The sequence below is a fragment of the Cuculus canorus genome, chromosome 1, assembly GCF_017976375.1.
Source record: "Cuculus canorus isolate bCucCan1 chromosome 1, bCucCan1.pri, whole genome shotgun sequence".
NCBI lineage: Eukaryota > Metazoa > Chordata > Aves > Cuculiformes > Cuculidae > Cuculus > Cuculus canorus.
The window spans coordinates 76,344,678-76,362,754 of NC_071401.1; the positions used below are offsets into that span (position 1 = coordinate 76,344,678).

General features: G+C 43.5%; 1 protein-coding gene across 7 annotated transcripts in view; it reads left to right on the top strand.

Moving 5' to 3' along the window:
- Positions 1–12,039: 12,039 nt before the first annotated feature.
- The window catches only part of WWC3 (WWC family member 3), a 106,391-nt gene continuing 100,353 nt past the window's right edge, over positions 12,040–18,077 (top strand). For 5 of the 7 annotated variants that reach the window (XM_054082120.1, XM_054082206.1, XM_054082448.1 and 2 more), the window contains exon 1: positions 12,040–12,440. In XM_054082120.1, coding sequence (XP_053938095.1) covers positions 12,247–12,440 — 194 coding nt within the window. In that variant the 5' untranslated portion in view covers positions 12,040–12,246. The remainder of the gene's footprint in view (positions 12,441–18,077) is intronic. The other 2 variants (XM_009555947.2, XM_009555946.2) reach the window with 2 other exon arrangements.

Genomic DNA, 18,077 nt, shown 5'->3' on the forward strand with positions numbered 1-18,077 from the left:
GCCCCAACTTTCCCCCACAGAAATTTTCCTCTGGCAATCCCAGTGTCAGAGCTTATGAAGGAAACACGCAGCCTTTGGACCCACAAAGCCTAATGTCAGTGCACAGACCAGTGCTGTCCTGGTCATCCAGGAAAGTCTCTTCAGCTGCATACTCAGTGTTGTTTTAAACCTTTCAGCTTTAGTTTTGACAGAACTTTGCATTTTTCACTTTTGTGTCTCAAAAGCTGGAAGTGTTTAGTAAATGAGGCAAGACACTGAGTTAAGAGAAAGTCTGGTGATTTAAATCAGCTGTCTCCCAATCCTGGAGAACTGGGTTGCAGCCCTGCCTTTGCCACAACATTCTTCATTCTCTGTGATAATGGGCAGCCCATTATAGCAGATCTTACTAAAGCGTAGTATCTTCATTATCTGCTTCAGGCAATTCGAAGTGTGTAACTTAGACATAAAAATCCAGAGCTTCCAAAGCAAGATGCCTATATTGCTTGTAAAGACAATAGAGAGGAAGATACACTTACTTTTCTAGAGGGGCATGGAAAGGAATCTTGCTCTGCTTGGAGCTGGACCAAATCTTCAACGTTATATTGGCAGGAAACAAGGAGTAACACAGTACAGATCTCTCCAGCATCAAATTTTCTGAAGGTACTGACCTTGATGTAAGGGATTTTTGGTGCTGATGACGTATTAGATCAAGTAATGAATAAAAAAACTAGTTTTTAAACTTTGTGCCAGATTGTTCTGTTTAGTGACAGGCGCTCACTGCTGGATATGAATCTAATTCATTGAAGTGAGCTCAGCAGATACTTCTTCAACTCTATTATTGCTATACCAAGTATAGCAATATAGTTTTTACAATACTAGGCATTACAGAAACATGCAGATTTTCCTATAGTAAAGGTAAAATAAAGGAAAAGAGACTTCATTTTACAAGTTTGATTTTAAAGGGCTGAGAGATCTTAGAATTATTTTTTTTTATTATATTTACAGGTTTTTAAACACTGGAAAAAATTCTAAGCAGCCAACATGATAATTTAAACTTTCCTTAATGTTATATATGATCCACTGAGAATATTAATCCAATAATATCTAAAAAATAACCTCTTGAAGTCAGCTTAACTGTTAGTGTTAACTTAACAAGAGCTTGAGGATATCTGAACTTTAAAAACTTTCAGCACATAGAAGTCTTCTGCCTAGGTAATTTGTCTAAGTAATTTTGGTGAGACAACATTCACTAAGGGATGATGATGGACAAAAATTATGAAGAACAAGCATTAAACTACTTTTGCTTATTTTTATTTTGCTGTTTTGAACATTAGACATTAAAGAAATTAGACATTCTTTGCCTATACCCTGCTTCTAGCAATGATCTGTCACACCACTATAAATTATTGACTTGATTCTGAGGGTGATCTTAAAAGAACCATATACATCCAGCTGGGTTGGCAGTGCTGTCCAGGATAAATTAAAAAAAATAAAATAAAATAAAACCAAACAAAAAAAGAAAACATTAAAAATCCCTGAACAAATATCAATGACTGCTACAGAGGAACTGATTATGAAAATGATGCTCCTGTAACATTAACGTAATAGCACTAGGGCTGTGTTTTTCTGATCTGGACATACAGGGGAGTTCTGTAATGAATTGTCCTTTCCTGAACTGTTATAGCTTTTGGAGGTCCTGAGATTCAGCACCTCAGCACCAAAGACCAAAATAAACCATTGAATTGTATATTGGCCTTCATTTCAGAAAGGACAGACTAGTGAGGACTATTATCTAACCGTGTTTTCTAATTTGTTGGTCACTCATAGTGAATGAAGGGCAATGACCACTTCAGACCAAACTGAGTGAAATGAAGAGACTTCTTCCTCCATGAGGCTGGGAAGATCACAAAAATCACATCACGCCAAGGATGGAGGGGGAATATGATTCATATGTGTGGAAAAGACAGAGAATAATCACAGTTTCCTTTAGTACAACAGACAGGAGGCATCAACTGGTAATAGCTAATAAAAGGTTCAAAACAGAAGGTAATACTTCTCAAGGTGTATAGATAAAGAACTTTGCCACGTATGTTGAGGATGCTAAAACAGTTGGATGAATTCAATAAAGAAAATCCTTTGGCATCTGTTGAATACAAGGATAGCAGCTCTTGACCAGAATACCTTGAGCTGGAATTCGCTGGAGATGGGAAGATAGTGCTTGAAAAATGTCACTATATGTCTGATCTGTTCTTACAATTCTCTGAGCAGCTGATAGTGGCCACCATTAGAAACACATTGCTGGGCCGGATGGACTTTGTTTTGCCTTGACAGAATCATTCTCATGTTACAGAGGTTTTATAGAATATTTCCAGTATATGAATCACAACATACATTGCCAGTGTTATTCTTGTATTGCTGAATTGGAATGTATGCTTACTGGAACACATGTGAACTGGCATGTTTCTTTAGATTGAGATAAAAAAGGAGGTTGCGGGGGTGGGGGTTTGTTTTGTGTTGTTTCTTTCCCTAAGAGTATGCAGTACTACAGACAATACATCTCTGGATGAAAATGAAAAATGAACTGTAATAACGTGCTTTTGTAAAACAAAACTGGACGTATTCGGCACAGCAAACATCTTGTGTTGGAATAAATATCTCTCTGGTGATGTCAATTTGAGAACAAGCACTACAGTGTTGTTGAACTAATTGGGAGTCACTGACTGAACGTGCTGGGGAATCCTGCAGAAAGCCTATATATGGTAATTTATCTAGAAAGTTCTTTATTTCTCTTTTTTTAAAAAGCTTTATGTAGGAGAGTGAATAAACTGACCATCTTTCAAAGCAACACAAGGCACCTACCAGCGTTCAGGCCTTCTACCTAGCACCCTGTCCTATCAGTCAGCAGCAGCGGCAGCAGGGAGGGGACACCCTTGCTGTAGGTGGCACAGCACACATGCTGGCTCTGAGGGCAGGAGGCAGAACCTATGTCCCACTGGGGCTGAAATGCCGTGGGCTGTGGTCACTGGGCGTATAAAAGCAGGCTGGCATGAGAGGTTTCTCTGTAAAATCTAACAAGACAAATAACTCTCCTTTAGTTTAAGTATAAAATGAAACAAAACTCCGGAAGATAACTTTTTATCTCCAAGATTTAGTTAAATGAAATTTGAAAAAAATCAAGCTAACTTCAACAATTATTTTTTTAGAGAAGTTGCCTTACAGCAAATGACACAAGTAACACAAAGTTGTGATTGCAGTCACTGAAATTAGTATAATACAGGATAAACACAGTACAATAAGCCTTAAATTATAACCTGTCTGTTGAATTGTATTTTTGTATGCTAGTGTTCACAGTTTTCCCTGCTCATATCTCCACATGTTCTCCCCAGCACCCACCATATGGTCCTCCAGCTTTTGGGTACTCTAGGTTAGTTTCACCCTCTCTTCCACTATCCTGGTTTATTTTGGGCATATGACAAGTCTGAGCTCAGATGGAATCTGTTCCTCAACATTATTTTTTTTTCTAAAAATTAATAGCAGCATGAATAATGAGGCAAAAGGAATAATAACGTGCCAGTATACAATCATACTGCAAATGGTTTGAACCATTAAAGCGTTCCAGGTCCTCTGTGGCCAATTGCAAAGATCTGGATGGAGGAGGAAAAAACAATTGTATTCTGCCAGGAGAAGCTGTTAAATTCCTGTGAGTGAATGTGGTCCTGACTTAATTACCACTTCCAAGAGCCTATTTATAGTTGTCTGGGAAAGCACTTAAGTGGAATAGGCTTAAGTTTGCAAATAGAATAAGTGAGTGAGCATTCACAGTAAAGACAGAGATGAGAGAGAGGTGACTGTCAAGAAACCACCCCCCCAACCCTCCAAAGCCCTGTGGAGGGATGTTACAGCAGGAGTTTTATATTGACTGAATTAGCTTGATGACTCATGAGATCCCCACAGAGAATTTAAGAAATCTGAAATTTCAAATGTTGTGCAATTTATGCAGCACTTCATGATGAACTTCAGACTTGAAAGCTGACTGGGACAGAATGTACCACAGGAAGGCCCATGAAAAACTTCTGGTGTCTACATGAGAAATTTTTCTTTAAAAAATGCATAATTATAAACATCCTACTTTTCTTGACAGATAAAATGCTGAATCTGGGTATTTAAATGGTTGGCAAGGTAGAGTGTAGCATGAATAATGGGATTTATCCAAGGGAACATGGTCAGTGAGACTTCCTGAGTATGAGCATTTACACTGTTCTAAGCAAATACTACTGACAGCTGATAAATAAGTAGAGTGAAACATTATATTTGGAATGATAATGAGACATTCACATTGCCTTTACCCCAGGCCTTTTAGAGACAAATGAGTAGGTGCCATGAAACAGAGGATTAGAAAGGGATGTGAAATCTGGATGTAAGGAGGCCTGTGCACTCAGAGGAACTGATCTATATTTAAATGTATTGCTACAGTTATTTAATATCTAACTTCTGTATATTTCATAACTTTCCTGGTTGTAGCAGTCTTACTAAGCTGTGAAGCTTGGAGGAGCATTGTATCTTACTGTTTCTACATAATTTGGTTCCTTTAAAATCTTCTGTTCAATAATTCCACCTATACAGTGTCATAAATCAGTGTCATAAATGAAGATTTTTGGCCTGAAATGGAATTTCAAATGTACATTATAAAAGAAAGTTATATACATATTTCAATGTTTAATGGGCATAATTATATGAGAACAAACAGTTGTGTATTTGTTTCATTGCACTAAGCACTTGATTCACGTTAATTCAAAGGCTAACCACACCCTTAACGCTTGAACTAAAAATACTGTAAGGCAATATTCTCACGTGTCATCTATGTATGCTATGCCCTGTGGCAATGCAACTCTTTATGCCATTTCCCTATCAGGAAGTGAAACATCAAAAGATAGCTTGTTATTATTTCCTTTGCTGGATGTGGACCCAAAGACCTTCCACAGCCCATTTAATTGCAAGTACTATGAGGAAAAGAAGCAGGGGGATAAACATCAATGACTAGAAAAGCTTGTAGGAAGACTCCTTTTCTCAGATGGACTTGTTGCTGCAGAATGAAGAAATCTTCCCCTACGTTGACGCCTCATGAAAAACACCCTTCTTTATGAATTCAATTACACTTCATGTTAGATTCAGATTTCTCTGTTTTTTTTCCCGCTGATTTGGGATTTTCAGTCTATTTTCTGTGTGGATATGTTTTGCCTCAAGAAGAGTATCTTACCAGACCTGCTCAGCATGTAGAGAGAGATTTTCTTCCTTCACCTGTACACAGACACAGTTCCCTCCTCTGTCTCCCACTCTGAAAGCCCTCAGGGATTTTACATTTCTGCTCTCCATCTTGGCACTCCTCACACCTGTAGCTGAGCCAAGGAATGATCATTGACAGAACCCCTATTCCCAGAGTTCTCCTCTTGGCTGCTGACTTGAGGGTTTGCTACTCTACATTCTGTTGAAGTGGGTGTTGATCATGCTTCCTGCTATATACCTTGTCTCTCCGGGTTGCCTATTATGCTGTCCCTGAATCCCTATGTAATCCACAGCCATTGGTGCTCATCTGGTTCCCCTTCCATGTTGTCTTAATTGCTACTTTTATGGAAGGATAAATGTCCTACATTGCTTCATGTATTTAAACTCAAGATCCCAAAGATCTGTTCTTTGCCTACTGAGCCTCTGCAAGAACTTCAGACACCATGCCAGCCTGTGGCTGCAAAAGTGGGTCAGCCATCCCAGTTTCCGTCATGCTGGAGGCTGCTCCGTACAGCAATCCAAGACTAGTTTCTCAGCAGTAAAGCAATTCAACCAGATAACAGGTTGACATATGCAGCATGTAGATTTATTTGGTTTGGAGACACGTGTACATACACATATGTGTGTGCACATCTATCTCTATCTCTATCTCTATCTCTATCTCTATCTCTATCTCTATCTCTATCTCTATCTCATCTTATCTATCTTATATTTGCATTTATATCTATCTACTTATATCTATTCTATCTATATTTGCATTTATATCTATCTACTTATATCTATCTTGTCTATATTTGCATTTATATTTATACTTTTACATCCATGTGTGTGTGTTGAACAGAAGAGACCTGGAGGGGCAGAGCTAGTACAGTCTCTTATGAGTATTTTATTCTGTTGGATATGGGAGAAGTAGCGAGCCTCAGCTTACAGGATGAGTGGGATAACTGGCCATTGGAAGGACAAACATGACGAAGAAGCCTTCACTTGGCCATTCCAGGAGACATTTATGATCACAGAGAAGTGACATTTTTTTAGTTACATGTGAGGACAGTGTAAAGGTCCCACATAAGCTGGAAGATATGGAAAATGGGAAACAAATTGCAAATAAGTGCTCACAAGTAGAAAATGGGGATAGAGTTATTATATGCAATGAGGTAACAGTTCTGACTGGCTGCCATTTTCAAGCACTTGTGACAAAGAAGTGGAGTGCCAAAATAAGGCTGGGATTTTTATGCAGATTTAAGGCCTTTTCCTGTGGACAACAGGAGAATTGGAACTTGTTGTCTAAGTGGAAGTTTCAGTGGGAAATGTTACCCACATTTTCTATAGAATGTTTCTATAGAAAATGTGATATCAATTACAGACCTGGGTATAAGAGCATGTATAACTGAGAATCTGTGATCATAAACACCGAAGATAGCAAGGGAGGGTACATAAAGAAAAGCTACTCATTTAATTTTGAGTTAATGGGAATAGGTGAGGAATGAGTGAATGTGTAAGCAATATTTGTGGGTGGAAAAAAATGGAAGGAAAGGAAAACACGTGTGGAATGAAGATGTGTGAAATACATGAGAACTGAGATCTGTTTTATGTATAAATGGAAAAGACAAATGAGACAAGAGACTGATGTAAATTTACATAGGTGGGACTTACGTAAATTTACATAGATAGACCTTTATATGAAATACAATATATTGGCATTTGTGCAGATTGATTAAAACACGCACTGTATGTATTTAATTTCCTGTCGCAGGCTTCATAGAATCATAGAATGGTTTGGGTTGGAAGGGACCTTAAACAACACTCAGTTCCAAACTTCCCACTAGATCAGGTCGCTCAAAGCCTTGTCGAACCTGGCCTTGAACACTTCCAGGGATGGGGTATCCACAGCTTCCCTGGGCAACTGTGCTAGTACCTCACCACGCTCGTCATGAAGAATTTCTTCCTTATCTCCAATCCAAATCTACCCTCTTTCAATGTAAAGTCATTAACTCTTGTATTTATCACTACATGGTCTTGTAAAAAGTCCCTCTCCAGCTTTCTTGTAGGCCCCCTTTAGGTACTCAAAGCAGCTATAAGGTTTCTCTGGAGCTGTCTCTTCTCCAGGCTGAGTAAGCCCAACTCTCTCAGCCTGTCTTCATAGGAGAGGTGCTCCAGCACTCTGATCAACTTTATGACCCTTCACTTCAGTTTCTTCTAAGTCTATGTCTTTCATGTTACAACCTGTTCCATACTATGCAGATTGTCTTGTTTTGGTGGAGAGGTTTCTTTCTCCAGCTCAAGAGGGACACACTATGCTATGCCAATTTCTCCATCCCTCTCTTTCAATTTAGCCTAATGAAGTATAACAGACATGGAAAAGGAAGGAAAAGAAAAGGGAGGAAGCAGCAAGACAGGCTTGGGAGTGTTTTATTGTACGCTAAGTATGGCACAGAATGTATTGCAAATTAGTGCTTTGGCATGAAAACTACAGTGACTTTCAGGTTCTTCTCTTCTTGCCTTTTCATGTTACTCAAAAATAATCCTTGGCTCCTGAATGCTTTGTTAATTTCCTTCCAAGAAACAGGGAGAAGGATGAGGTAACATCCAAGGAAGGGTACCATTCTGGCCTGAAAAATAATTGAGGGTTCCTGCCTGGCATCTTGGCATGAGCATGCTGCAGACAGAGGGAGTTTCTATTCTTGTAAGGCAATTGCTAGCCTATCATTTCCTACTGGTTCCTGTAGGCAGATCTATGCATGGTCAGCTGGACTCTTGGAATCAGGTTTTTCAACACCTTTATTCATGAGCATTTAAGAACTTTCAGCTCCTAACTGAAGCTAATGACTTTTTCTAAACACAGAGAGTTTAAAAATTAAATCTGAAGTCCAGGACAATTTTAAATCTGACTTGTTTAGGATGTGTTCTCATGTTCAGCCTGCAAACTTTGCCAAGGCAGATCCTAAGGAATTTTTTCATGTTTGTTCAATATTTAGGGAGATGTAACCTATCAGTTCCCGAAGCAGCAATGGTGCACCTGAAAATCTTTGGCCTGTCCTTCAATAGCAGCAATAGGCATCCTCAACTGCATTTATAATGAATCCATGAGATCCAGGCTGCACTGGACATACAGCTCATATTTTACACGGAACATGTGCATCATAATTCTGCTTGAGAAACCACAGCCCAGCCAATTCATTTTCTGGCTCTAACCAGGAGAAATTTGCCAAAGTTGAGAATCGAGTTGAAAGGCTGTGAGCTGAATGAAATGTTCCACATTCAATCCCGTCATTTCCCCTCTTGCCTATTGCTGTGTTGAACTCCCCACTGCCATTTGAAATCTTTTTGCTGCCTCCCTGGTCAGTCCCACACTGTTTCTGCAGCCTCTGTCTGCAGGCTCTTCACTGAAGCTTGACCCTCTCTTGGGACTCTAGGGACCGATGAGGAAGAACCAGCCCGTGATGGAGAGCGATGCTGCACGTATCCTCAGCAGAGTTAATTAGTCTTGGTGGATTATTATAGCAACCTGGCTCTACTGCTTCCAGGTATTATGAACTAGTGCAGTGTCTTGGCATGGTGCTGTGCTGTGCAGACATTGTGCTAAGGTAATTACTGCAAGAATATTAAAAGCCATGAAGGGAGAGTTGTGCTGTGATGCACAGAGGACAGGGTTTTTCCTTTCTTTTCTTTTTTAAACAAGGAAATCCAGTGTCATAAAACAATGTTAACATAGACCTCAGCCATCTGAGAATGCCTGCCTCTTCTAAATAAAACCTCTGAAAATCTGGGAGACATCATTTAAATAACTTAAACTACAACCACTGAGAAATAGAGAGTTTCTACCATGCCTTAGCTCTGCCTTCTTTGAAATACGCCTCAAAAATATCCGTGACATGTGACCAGTCTAATATCTAGTGCTTGCTAAAGCAAAACCTCTGTTGAGATGAGCTGATCCAAACATAAGCTGTAGTGCTTCCACTTGCTAAATTTTACACCTTTACCGCATTTTAAATCTACTTTACCATTGCCCTCAGAGCTACATACACTGCTTTCCTTTCATTGGTAAACACACATATTACTCCCCTATCACACCTCCCTGCTGGCAACAGCCCTGGGAAGAGGACCCCAGACTACTACTGCTAAAATAACCTGTAAAACACAGGTAAAATGCCTGATCTGCCCTGTTATTCCTACTGCTTCTTTCATACACTGCTCTGTTCTTTGGTAACTAATAGTTTGGTGGCTCAAGACAGGGCAAAGGAAAGAGAGGCAGAGAAAGGCCTAAGAAGTCATGAGCAAAGGTCCTCTAATTTCCTGCATTTATAACCACACTGCAGCAATTAATGTTCATAGAGCTGTAACTTAAAACGGTGAATGCAAGTGGAACATAATTGGAATTGCAATATAATCCCTGGCAGGGTATTGCCAATTTCAAGCGGCTGAGTTAAGGTTGTTTGAGAATATATTGTTAACTCCTTTCCTAGTTTTCAGAATCTGAGCCTGCATTATCTTAGCTCTTTATTTCCAGATTTTCAAAGGTTTAGCTGAAGTCGGTGTCCTGGAAAGACATGGAATACCATAGGCCAGCTTTAACTCTGTTTTAAGTTTTGGGGAATTTGATTCTAGGTGCTAGCTGGAATTAAGTGTTGTGGTCCCCAGCAGGCTCAGGTCAAATCAGACATGGCTGCTTTCTGCTCTGTGGGATGAGGTTAAGGGAACAGGTTGAGATGTCAGGTGAGTTGGATGTATAATTTTCCGTCACCCATTGTCCAAGCAATGATACAGCATAGTTGCTGCAACTCATGTGGCCTCCAACATCTCTCCTCCACTGAGAGGAGCCCTGTGGAGAAGGACTTGGGGGTTCTGGTTGATAAGAAGCTCAACATGAGCCAGGAATGTGTGCATGCAGCCCAGAGGGCAAAATGTATTCTGGGCTGTATCAATAGAAGCATGGTCACCAGGTCAAGGGAGGTGATCCTCCCCCTCTGCTCTGCTCCTGTGAGGCCCCACCTGGAGTACTTGTCCCGTTTTGGAATTTCCAACATAAGAAGGATATGGAACTGTTGGAATGGGTCCAGAGGAGGGCCATGAAGATGATTAGAGGGCTGGAGCACCTCTGCTATGAGGACAGGCTGAGAGAGTTGTGGTTGTTCAGCCTGGAGAACAGAAGGCTCAAGGGAGCACCCTTATAGTCCCTGAAAGGGGGCTTACAGGAAAGCTGGGGAGAGACTTTTGATAAGGATGTATAGTGATGAAGGGCAATGTCTTTAAATTGGAAGAGGGAAGACTCAGATCAGACATTAGGAAGAAATTCTTCATGATGAGGCCGGTGTGGCATTGGAACAGGTTGCCCAGGGAAGTTGTGGATGCCCCATCCCTGGAAGTGTTCAAGGCTGGGTTGGATGGAGCCTTGAGCACCCTGGTCTGGTGGGAGGTGTCTCTGCCCATGGTGGGGAGTTTGGAACTGGATGATGTTTAAGGTGCCTTCCAACCCAAACCATTCTATGATTCTATGATCATCTGACCTCTGTCCCTTCCCTGTCCGCATCGAGACTGCTCAGCACCCTTGAGGCTTTTGGGTTGGGCACCATGGAATGCACGACTCAGGGCAGGGCTCTCCTTTCCCTTCACCCCCTGGGTCCCCAACAGGCTGTGTCAGCACACAGACCCTGGGGTGAGACAAGATGAGCCCTGGTGTGGCCTCAACCACCTTCTCTGGGCCCGGGCTGGAGGGTTGCTGCCCTACCTCACTCAAGAAAGACTTCTTGCTGCAAGAAGACATTGAGGTCCTGGAGCATGTTCAGAGAAGGGCAACAAAGCTGGTGAAGGGGTTGGAGCACAAGCCTCATGAGGAGCTGCTGAGGGAACGGGTTGTTTAGCCTGAAGAAGAGGAGCCTGAGAGGAGACCTTATTACTCTCCACAACTACATGAAAGGAGGTGGCAGAGACATGGGTGTTGGTCTCTTTGCCCAATTGATAAGTGATAAGATGAGCAGAAACAGTCTCAAGCTGCGCCAGGGGAGTTTCAGATTGGACATTAGGGGAAAATTCTTCACCAAAATGGCACTGGCAGAGGCTGCCCAAGGAGACGGTAGAGTCACTATACCAGGAGGCGTTTCAAAGATGGGCAGATGTAGTACTTAGGGACATGATGAAGTGCTTAGGGACTATAAAGGCTTGTAGTGACAGGACTAGGGGCAATGGGTATAAACTGGAGAGGGGCAGATTTAGGCTAGACATAAGGAGGAATTTCTTCCCCATGAGAGTGGTGAGGCAGTGGCACAGGTTGCCCAGGGAAGTTGCGGCTGCCCCATCTCTGGAGGTGTTCAAAGGCAGGTTGGATGAGTCCTTGGGCAGCCTGGTCTGGTGGGATGTGTCCCTGCCCATGGCAGAGGGGTTAGAACTGGATGACCTTTAAGGTCCCTTCCAACCCAAACTATTCTATGATTCAATGTTTCAATCTATGATTCTATGATTTAGCAGTGGACAGGTATGGTTTGACACGGTGATCTCAAAGGTCTTTCCCAACCAAGCAGTTCCAAGATTCTAAGGTTCTCATTCCACGATTCTATGATTCCATGACTGTACGACCGTAGGAGTCCATGATTCCCTCCGCAGCCGACGTGTCCGGGTTCGCCATCCGCCGCCTCTCTGCCCGCCGGGCCGGGGCGGGATAAGGAACGGGAGGGGGGGGGGTCTCCTCCAACCCCGTCCCGTCCCCCGTCGGCGTGGGAACGCGGTGCCGGGGCGTGCCGGGGGCGGGCGGCCGCGCGGGGCAGGCGCGGTGCGGGCGGGAGGCCGGGGCGCTGCCGGTCCCGGCTCGGCGCTGGGCAGGGCGGGGCCATCGGGCAGCGCGGCGGGGCCGGTCCCGGCGCGGCGCGGGATGAGCCCGGCGCGGCGCAGCTGCCCGAGTCCCGCTCCTTGCGGGGACGCCTCTTAGCGCTGGAGGAGGAGGAGGAGGAGGAGCGGGTGCCGGCGGGAGCGGGGCGGCGGAGCGCAGCGGCCATGCCGTGGCTGAGCGGCGGGCGGCGGCGGCGGCAGCAGCCCGGGGCGGCGGCGCAGGGCGGCGGGCAGCGGGGACGGGAGAGCTCGGAGCTCCCGCTGCCCGCCGGATGGGAGGAAGCCAGGGATTTCGACGGCAGGGTCTTTTACATCGACCACAACACCCGGCAGACCTCGTGGATCGACCCCCGGGATAGGTAAGGACGGGGGGAAGGAGCGCGGCTCGTCCTGGCCGCCGCCTTTCTCGTCTGCTTCTCCCGAGCTTCCTTCGCTGCTTTCCTTTCATCGCCTAAACGCGCACGTTGCTCGCCTATCGCACCTCCCCGCTGGCAGCAGCCCTGGGGAGAAGAACCCGATCTGCCGCCGCCGAAAGAACCTGGAAAAGGCAGCTAAAATGCCCGATCTGTCGGGCATTGATCCCATTTATCCCTGCCGCCTCGCTCCTTCTTTGATAACTCATGCCTTGGTGGTTCGGGGCGAGGGGAATCGAAGAAAGAGAGAGAAAGGCCTGCAAGAAGTCAGAAGTCCCCTGATTTCCTGCGTTTATAACCACGCTGCAGCGATTAATGTTCATGGAGCTGTGACTTAAAAAGGGCGAATGCGGGTGGAACGTGATTGGAATCGCAGTATATATCCCTGGCAGAGTATTTCCAGTTTCGAGGGGCTGAGTTAATGCTGTTTGAGAATAGAATACGTTGTTAACTTGGAATCAAATGGTTTGGGTTGGAAGGGAAATTAAACATCATCCAGTTCCATCCCCCCCTGCCACGGGCAGGAACACCTCCCACCAGACCAGGGTGCCCGAAGCCCCATCCAGCCTGGTCTTGAACACTTCCAGGGAGGAGAAGGGATCCACAGCTTCCCTGGGCAACCTGTGCCAGTGCCTCCCCACCCTTCCCAGTCCCGCTTTCCCTCTTCCCCCGGGGCCGGGGCTGGAACCGCTGGCGACATTTCCCTTCCCCCGCCCGGGAGGGTGTGGGCGGCGGGGCCGGCGGGGCTCTGCGCTCCCCTCCGAGGGCAGGAGGCGAGCGGGGGTCGGATGGGACCCTGTGGCACCCACTCTCCTCGGCTGAAGCCTGTGGGAGACCCGAGGGGCAGCCTCTGCCCCAGCCTCGGATGTATCCCTCCCTGGTGTTCATCTTAAATTAGGGTGTTTTTTTTCTTAAAAAACTGAAGAATTACGCTTCTTTTGCCCATGGTGGGTACTCAGACCACGCGTTGCCTCTCTGTATGTCGGGGGAGATGGGCAGACAAGGAACATCCCGCCTCTGGTTATCCCCCTCACTCACATTCTCTGCTCGCCCCGCTGTAGCCGGCTTGGCTCGGCCATCCTGATTTATTAGCCCGGCTGAACTAATTGGCAGCAGCAGGCTGGAGGCATGCTGAAGTAATTTGGTAGATTACCTCCTCATAAAAGATAACGCTGCGTGGAGGTAAGCAAACCGGTAAATTCCTGCAGTTAATTTGACAAATACGCGGTCTGCTATAAATTACTTGTCTGCTGCCTTGTTTCGGGATCGCGTTCTTGCGTCTCTCGGGCCTGGTAAGATGGGCTTAGGCCTTTTTATTCTCATTAGAATGAATAAATACAGAAAAGCTTTACATATTTCTATAGAATTGCGTTATAAGCAATATTTAAGTGTCATAGTCCGCGCTTATACCGATTTTCAGCTCTCCGTAGTGGGTACTGCCCGGTCCGTACACCCTCGCTGGAAAGCTTTTGGCTAAAAATTTCCACGCAGAGTTAGTTTGAACACAAGTGTCAGTATTCTAGGTGTCTGTGAAACAAGAAACATATGTCTCTGTGTATGCTTTTCTATATTAAACAATGTTTTTATAGTAAGTGAAAGTTGGACAAGGACAGTTTGAACCTCAGCCAGGGCTACCTTGCCAGAAGTATGCCTGGAATGTTAAGCAGGCCACAGAAACATTTAAACACAGTCTGGGTTAAAGATTGTAGTAATTTGAGCGATTCCTGTCGTCTTGCACAATGATACATAACTGTTTAAGTTGCCTAAATATTTACCTACCAGATCAGGATCTTTTGTCTCGTTATTTAGACATACTTCTGCATGCACATGTTTTTTTGCTGAGGCACTAGGTGTTTGTTAGTCTGCTTTAGATAGCACATTTTTCTACGACATGTACATGCATTATGATGTTGGCTTACGTGCAATACTCCATTTTAAAGGTAACCAGTGACAGAACAATGTGTCTGTGGCTTCTCTGCATGTCATCCTTTCCATTATATTTTGGAGGATATGCGGTTTTGCCTTCTGGAATATCTTGCACACAGACAGTGACAAAAAGTATTAAGCTCTTTACTGCAGTATTTAAGTTTGGTTCCAGTTCAACTCTAAATAGTATGGCTAAAATTATGACAGTGTTTTGAAGAAATAATTGACATGCGACACAATGCTTGAAAACGTATATAAATATTTCACACTAGTATTTAATCTCAGGTTTGTTTTTTGCGGTGTGTAAAAACAGGCCACAGAGCAGGAATCAAGGCATTTACATTGGGGCAGATAGTAAGGATGCAGTGTTTTCATGAGCATATATGAGTAGTTTCTACAGACTTGAAGCAGCAGAAGCTAGTTATGTGACTGCAGAGTTTCACTCTGGTTGAAAACAGACTACTGTTGTTACGTTAGTGAGATATCTGTATTCTTCTGCACGGCAGAAAATGACCCTCTTTTTGGATTTTATTGCAGCTATTCAGATTCCCATGAGCAGCAGCAAAGTAAGGAAGGGATCGGATTAGGTGTGTTCTGCCAAAGTTTGGGAAAGAAAGGTCAGAGCAGCAGGGAAATGGTGCTGAATCTGTGTTTCTGCAAACAGAAGTTAAAAAATGGAGGGCAGAATAATCTACTTGTACCTTAGCATTTTGAATTTGACATTAAGTGACAGAGATCAGCCGTGCATTTCTGTGTTTCAGTGGTTTTCTTTCTGTCCCAGAGGAACTGGAGAAAAACAATGGGACCTCAGGCCATGCTGCGCTTGATCAGGGCTTTTAGAATCAGCACCTCCAAGCTTTCCTGTGGGCAGTAGTCCCGTAAGCATCCCCACAGGCTCCTATTTCCCTGTAGCTAGGACTTAGTAGCTTTTTCTTTTCAGTGTTCCCTGAGATTTCTCACCCTTTTGTATAGTTTGGTTAATGAATTTAATGTGAAGCAGTTATTTGATTCAAGAAAACAAAACAAAATTCTCCTGTCTCCCAGCGTTTTTCACATTGATGCCAAGAGCAGAAGGAACTGCTAATAGAAGAAGTTGAGGAAGGAGAAATGTGCTCTGTAAAGGATTTTGGAGTTTGGGAAAGAGAAGGCGGTGAGGGCAAGGGAGGTAATTCAAAATAATACACAGAGTGAGAGGGGATAAAGTACTTGGAATTGGATAGATAGGGAAGATAGTTGGAAGATGAGATATAAGAGCCATATGTGAAATATGAGGATGGAGGTCAAGAAATGTGAGATGTCCTAGACAGGGACACTGATGAAATATTAGAATTGTAGAGATTGGAAATAAGCAGGAAAGGCTAATGGACTTGAAATAAGGATTCAAGGATATTGTATGATTTTGTATGGCAAGAAAAAAGAGGAATAAGTGAACTAAAAAAGAAGTAGAATTGTGGAAGAGTAATAAAGAGAGCAGATTTAAGAAACATCTTTGGTATCAAATCAATGGACAGGTTGGGGAAGATACTCTATTATGTGGATTGTGTCCAATGAATAGATTGCAGGTGGTTGTCTAGCAGATCCTGTGGATCTCAGAATGGAGACAGTGCGTGTTTTCATCTCGCAGTAGTTGTTGTGTTTTATCTTAACAGATTTTAAGTTTTTCAAGGCAGCAAACTGCCTTTTCATTTTGTGTTTTCACAGTAGTTGCTATATTGAGATTCTGGTCAATAACTGGGAATTGCAAATGATCTTATAAAGGACTGACTATGTTTGTGGTTGAAACTGATGATCCTTGTGGCACCAAGGATCTTATTACGGTTGCTATTTGTTATAAGACTCTGTTTTCAAGTGATTAGAGCTTAGCCAAAAATGCTCGATTTTGGCAAAAGCTTTCCAGGCTGGTGAGTCTTGTTAAGTTTCTTGTATATGGAAACTTCAGCTGAAATACAGTGGTATTTTTTTGGAACAGTGCTAGGGGAGAGGGAGTATTTTGTTCAGCTTCTTAATGTGAGTTGTCTTGTTTGTTTGGAGGTTTAAATAACCTTGTTTTGGAGTGAGGATTTGAAACTTCTAAGATGTAGCAGTGCTTTTGCGTGGAGAAATCATCCATATGAGCCAGTTTGGGAGGCACTGAAAAATTGGTATGGGCTGGGCAAATGCTTAGATTTTAACAGCTGTGTTTGCAGAAACTTCCTGCAGGCTGGATTGCTGGCACGCTAGTTGAAATCAGGGAGTTTTTCCATGCCGTGTCCTCATCAGCATCTTAATTCTGAGACCTAAAGCTGCTTCATTTGAGCACAGGAGAGGAACCCTGGCCTTGTAGAGGTGGTGGGTTTGAACAAGGAATAGAGGAACATGTAGAGTTGGCCTTGGAATTTATCAGGGTCAGGGAGAGGAAATTTCAGTAGGTTGTGGAAAGCAAAGCTATGGGGAGTTGAGGGTAGGGAGAAGGAGGATGGCACCTGAAGCCTGGGAAGAAAAAAGTTGAGGAACTGGACTGAAAACCAGTAGCGCAGGGAAAAACAGGCAGGAAGAAACCGGTCTGGTGAGGGTTCAGGGTGTGAGGGTGTCAGCTCTTTTCTTGGCTATACAGTGAACCCCGAGGGAAAAGGAGGACTGAGTTTGGATAAGGAATCTTCAGAGTCAGAAAATATGTATCCAAGGTAGGAGGCAAAGTCTAGGTGAAGAAGGGAAGATAGTTTGGAGATGAGATATAAGAGCCTTATGTGAAATACAAGGATGGAGGTCAAGAAATGGGAGATGTCCTAGTCAAGGAGACTGATGAAATGTCAGAATTGTAGAGATTGGAAATAAGCAGGAAAGGCTAATGGGCTTGAAACAAGGAGTCAACTTGAGGAAGTCACTAGGCAGGTGTTTGTGATAAGCGGCACAGAGCAGAAATGCTCAAGTGTGTAATGAGCAGAAAAGTACAGAAGTGCTGGCTGTTATTTTGCTGAACTATTTCAGGACTTCTCTTTCTCATCTTTTATTTGCTTTTAGCAAATGTCTGTATTACCCAGTTTGCTTCTTCTCTCCGTGGGGTGGGGCAGAGACAGTCCATTACCACTGTTAGTTCCTCTGTTATGGCAAGTGGCAAAGTGAGTGTCCAAACCTATGTGCCAGTGTGATGCTGCACAATGCAATCTCTCTTTCCCCAGTTTGATTTTATAAAGAAATAGGAGATTGCAAGTAAGGAGTTTAAATCAAGAGAATGTTCATGCCAGATATCTAAAGCTAGAAAATTCCAGACTTGACACAAAACAAATAGTTAAGCAACTTAAGAGAGCATTTTAGTCACAAACTGCTTTTTCATATCTTTTCTTGTCTTATTTGATAACATGGAGAGAAGCAGCTCTGAGATCAGATCAGAGGGCTGTGAAGTCGATGAGAACTGCTTCTGAAGCTTTTTGACAAAGTTGAAAGATGTGCCTCTCTCTAGAGAGGAGAAGGATCTTTTGGCATACCAGTGCGTGAAACAGAAAGGTAGTGGCCTCTTTGTCAAGGCAAGAGACTATTTCCCCCAGTACTGGAATGTATCTGTCCAGCTGATACTACTCAGGAGCACAAAGACTATCAGAAGAAGCACTTAAATAAAGATTTTTCACAAGTAGCATTTCTCTGGGCCTGATTTATGCTCCTGCACTGAGTGTTGCAGTT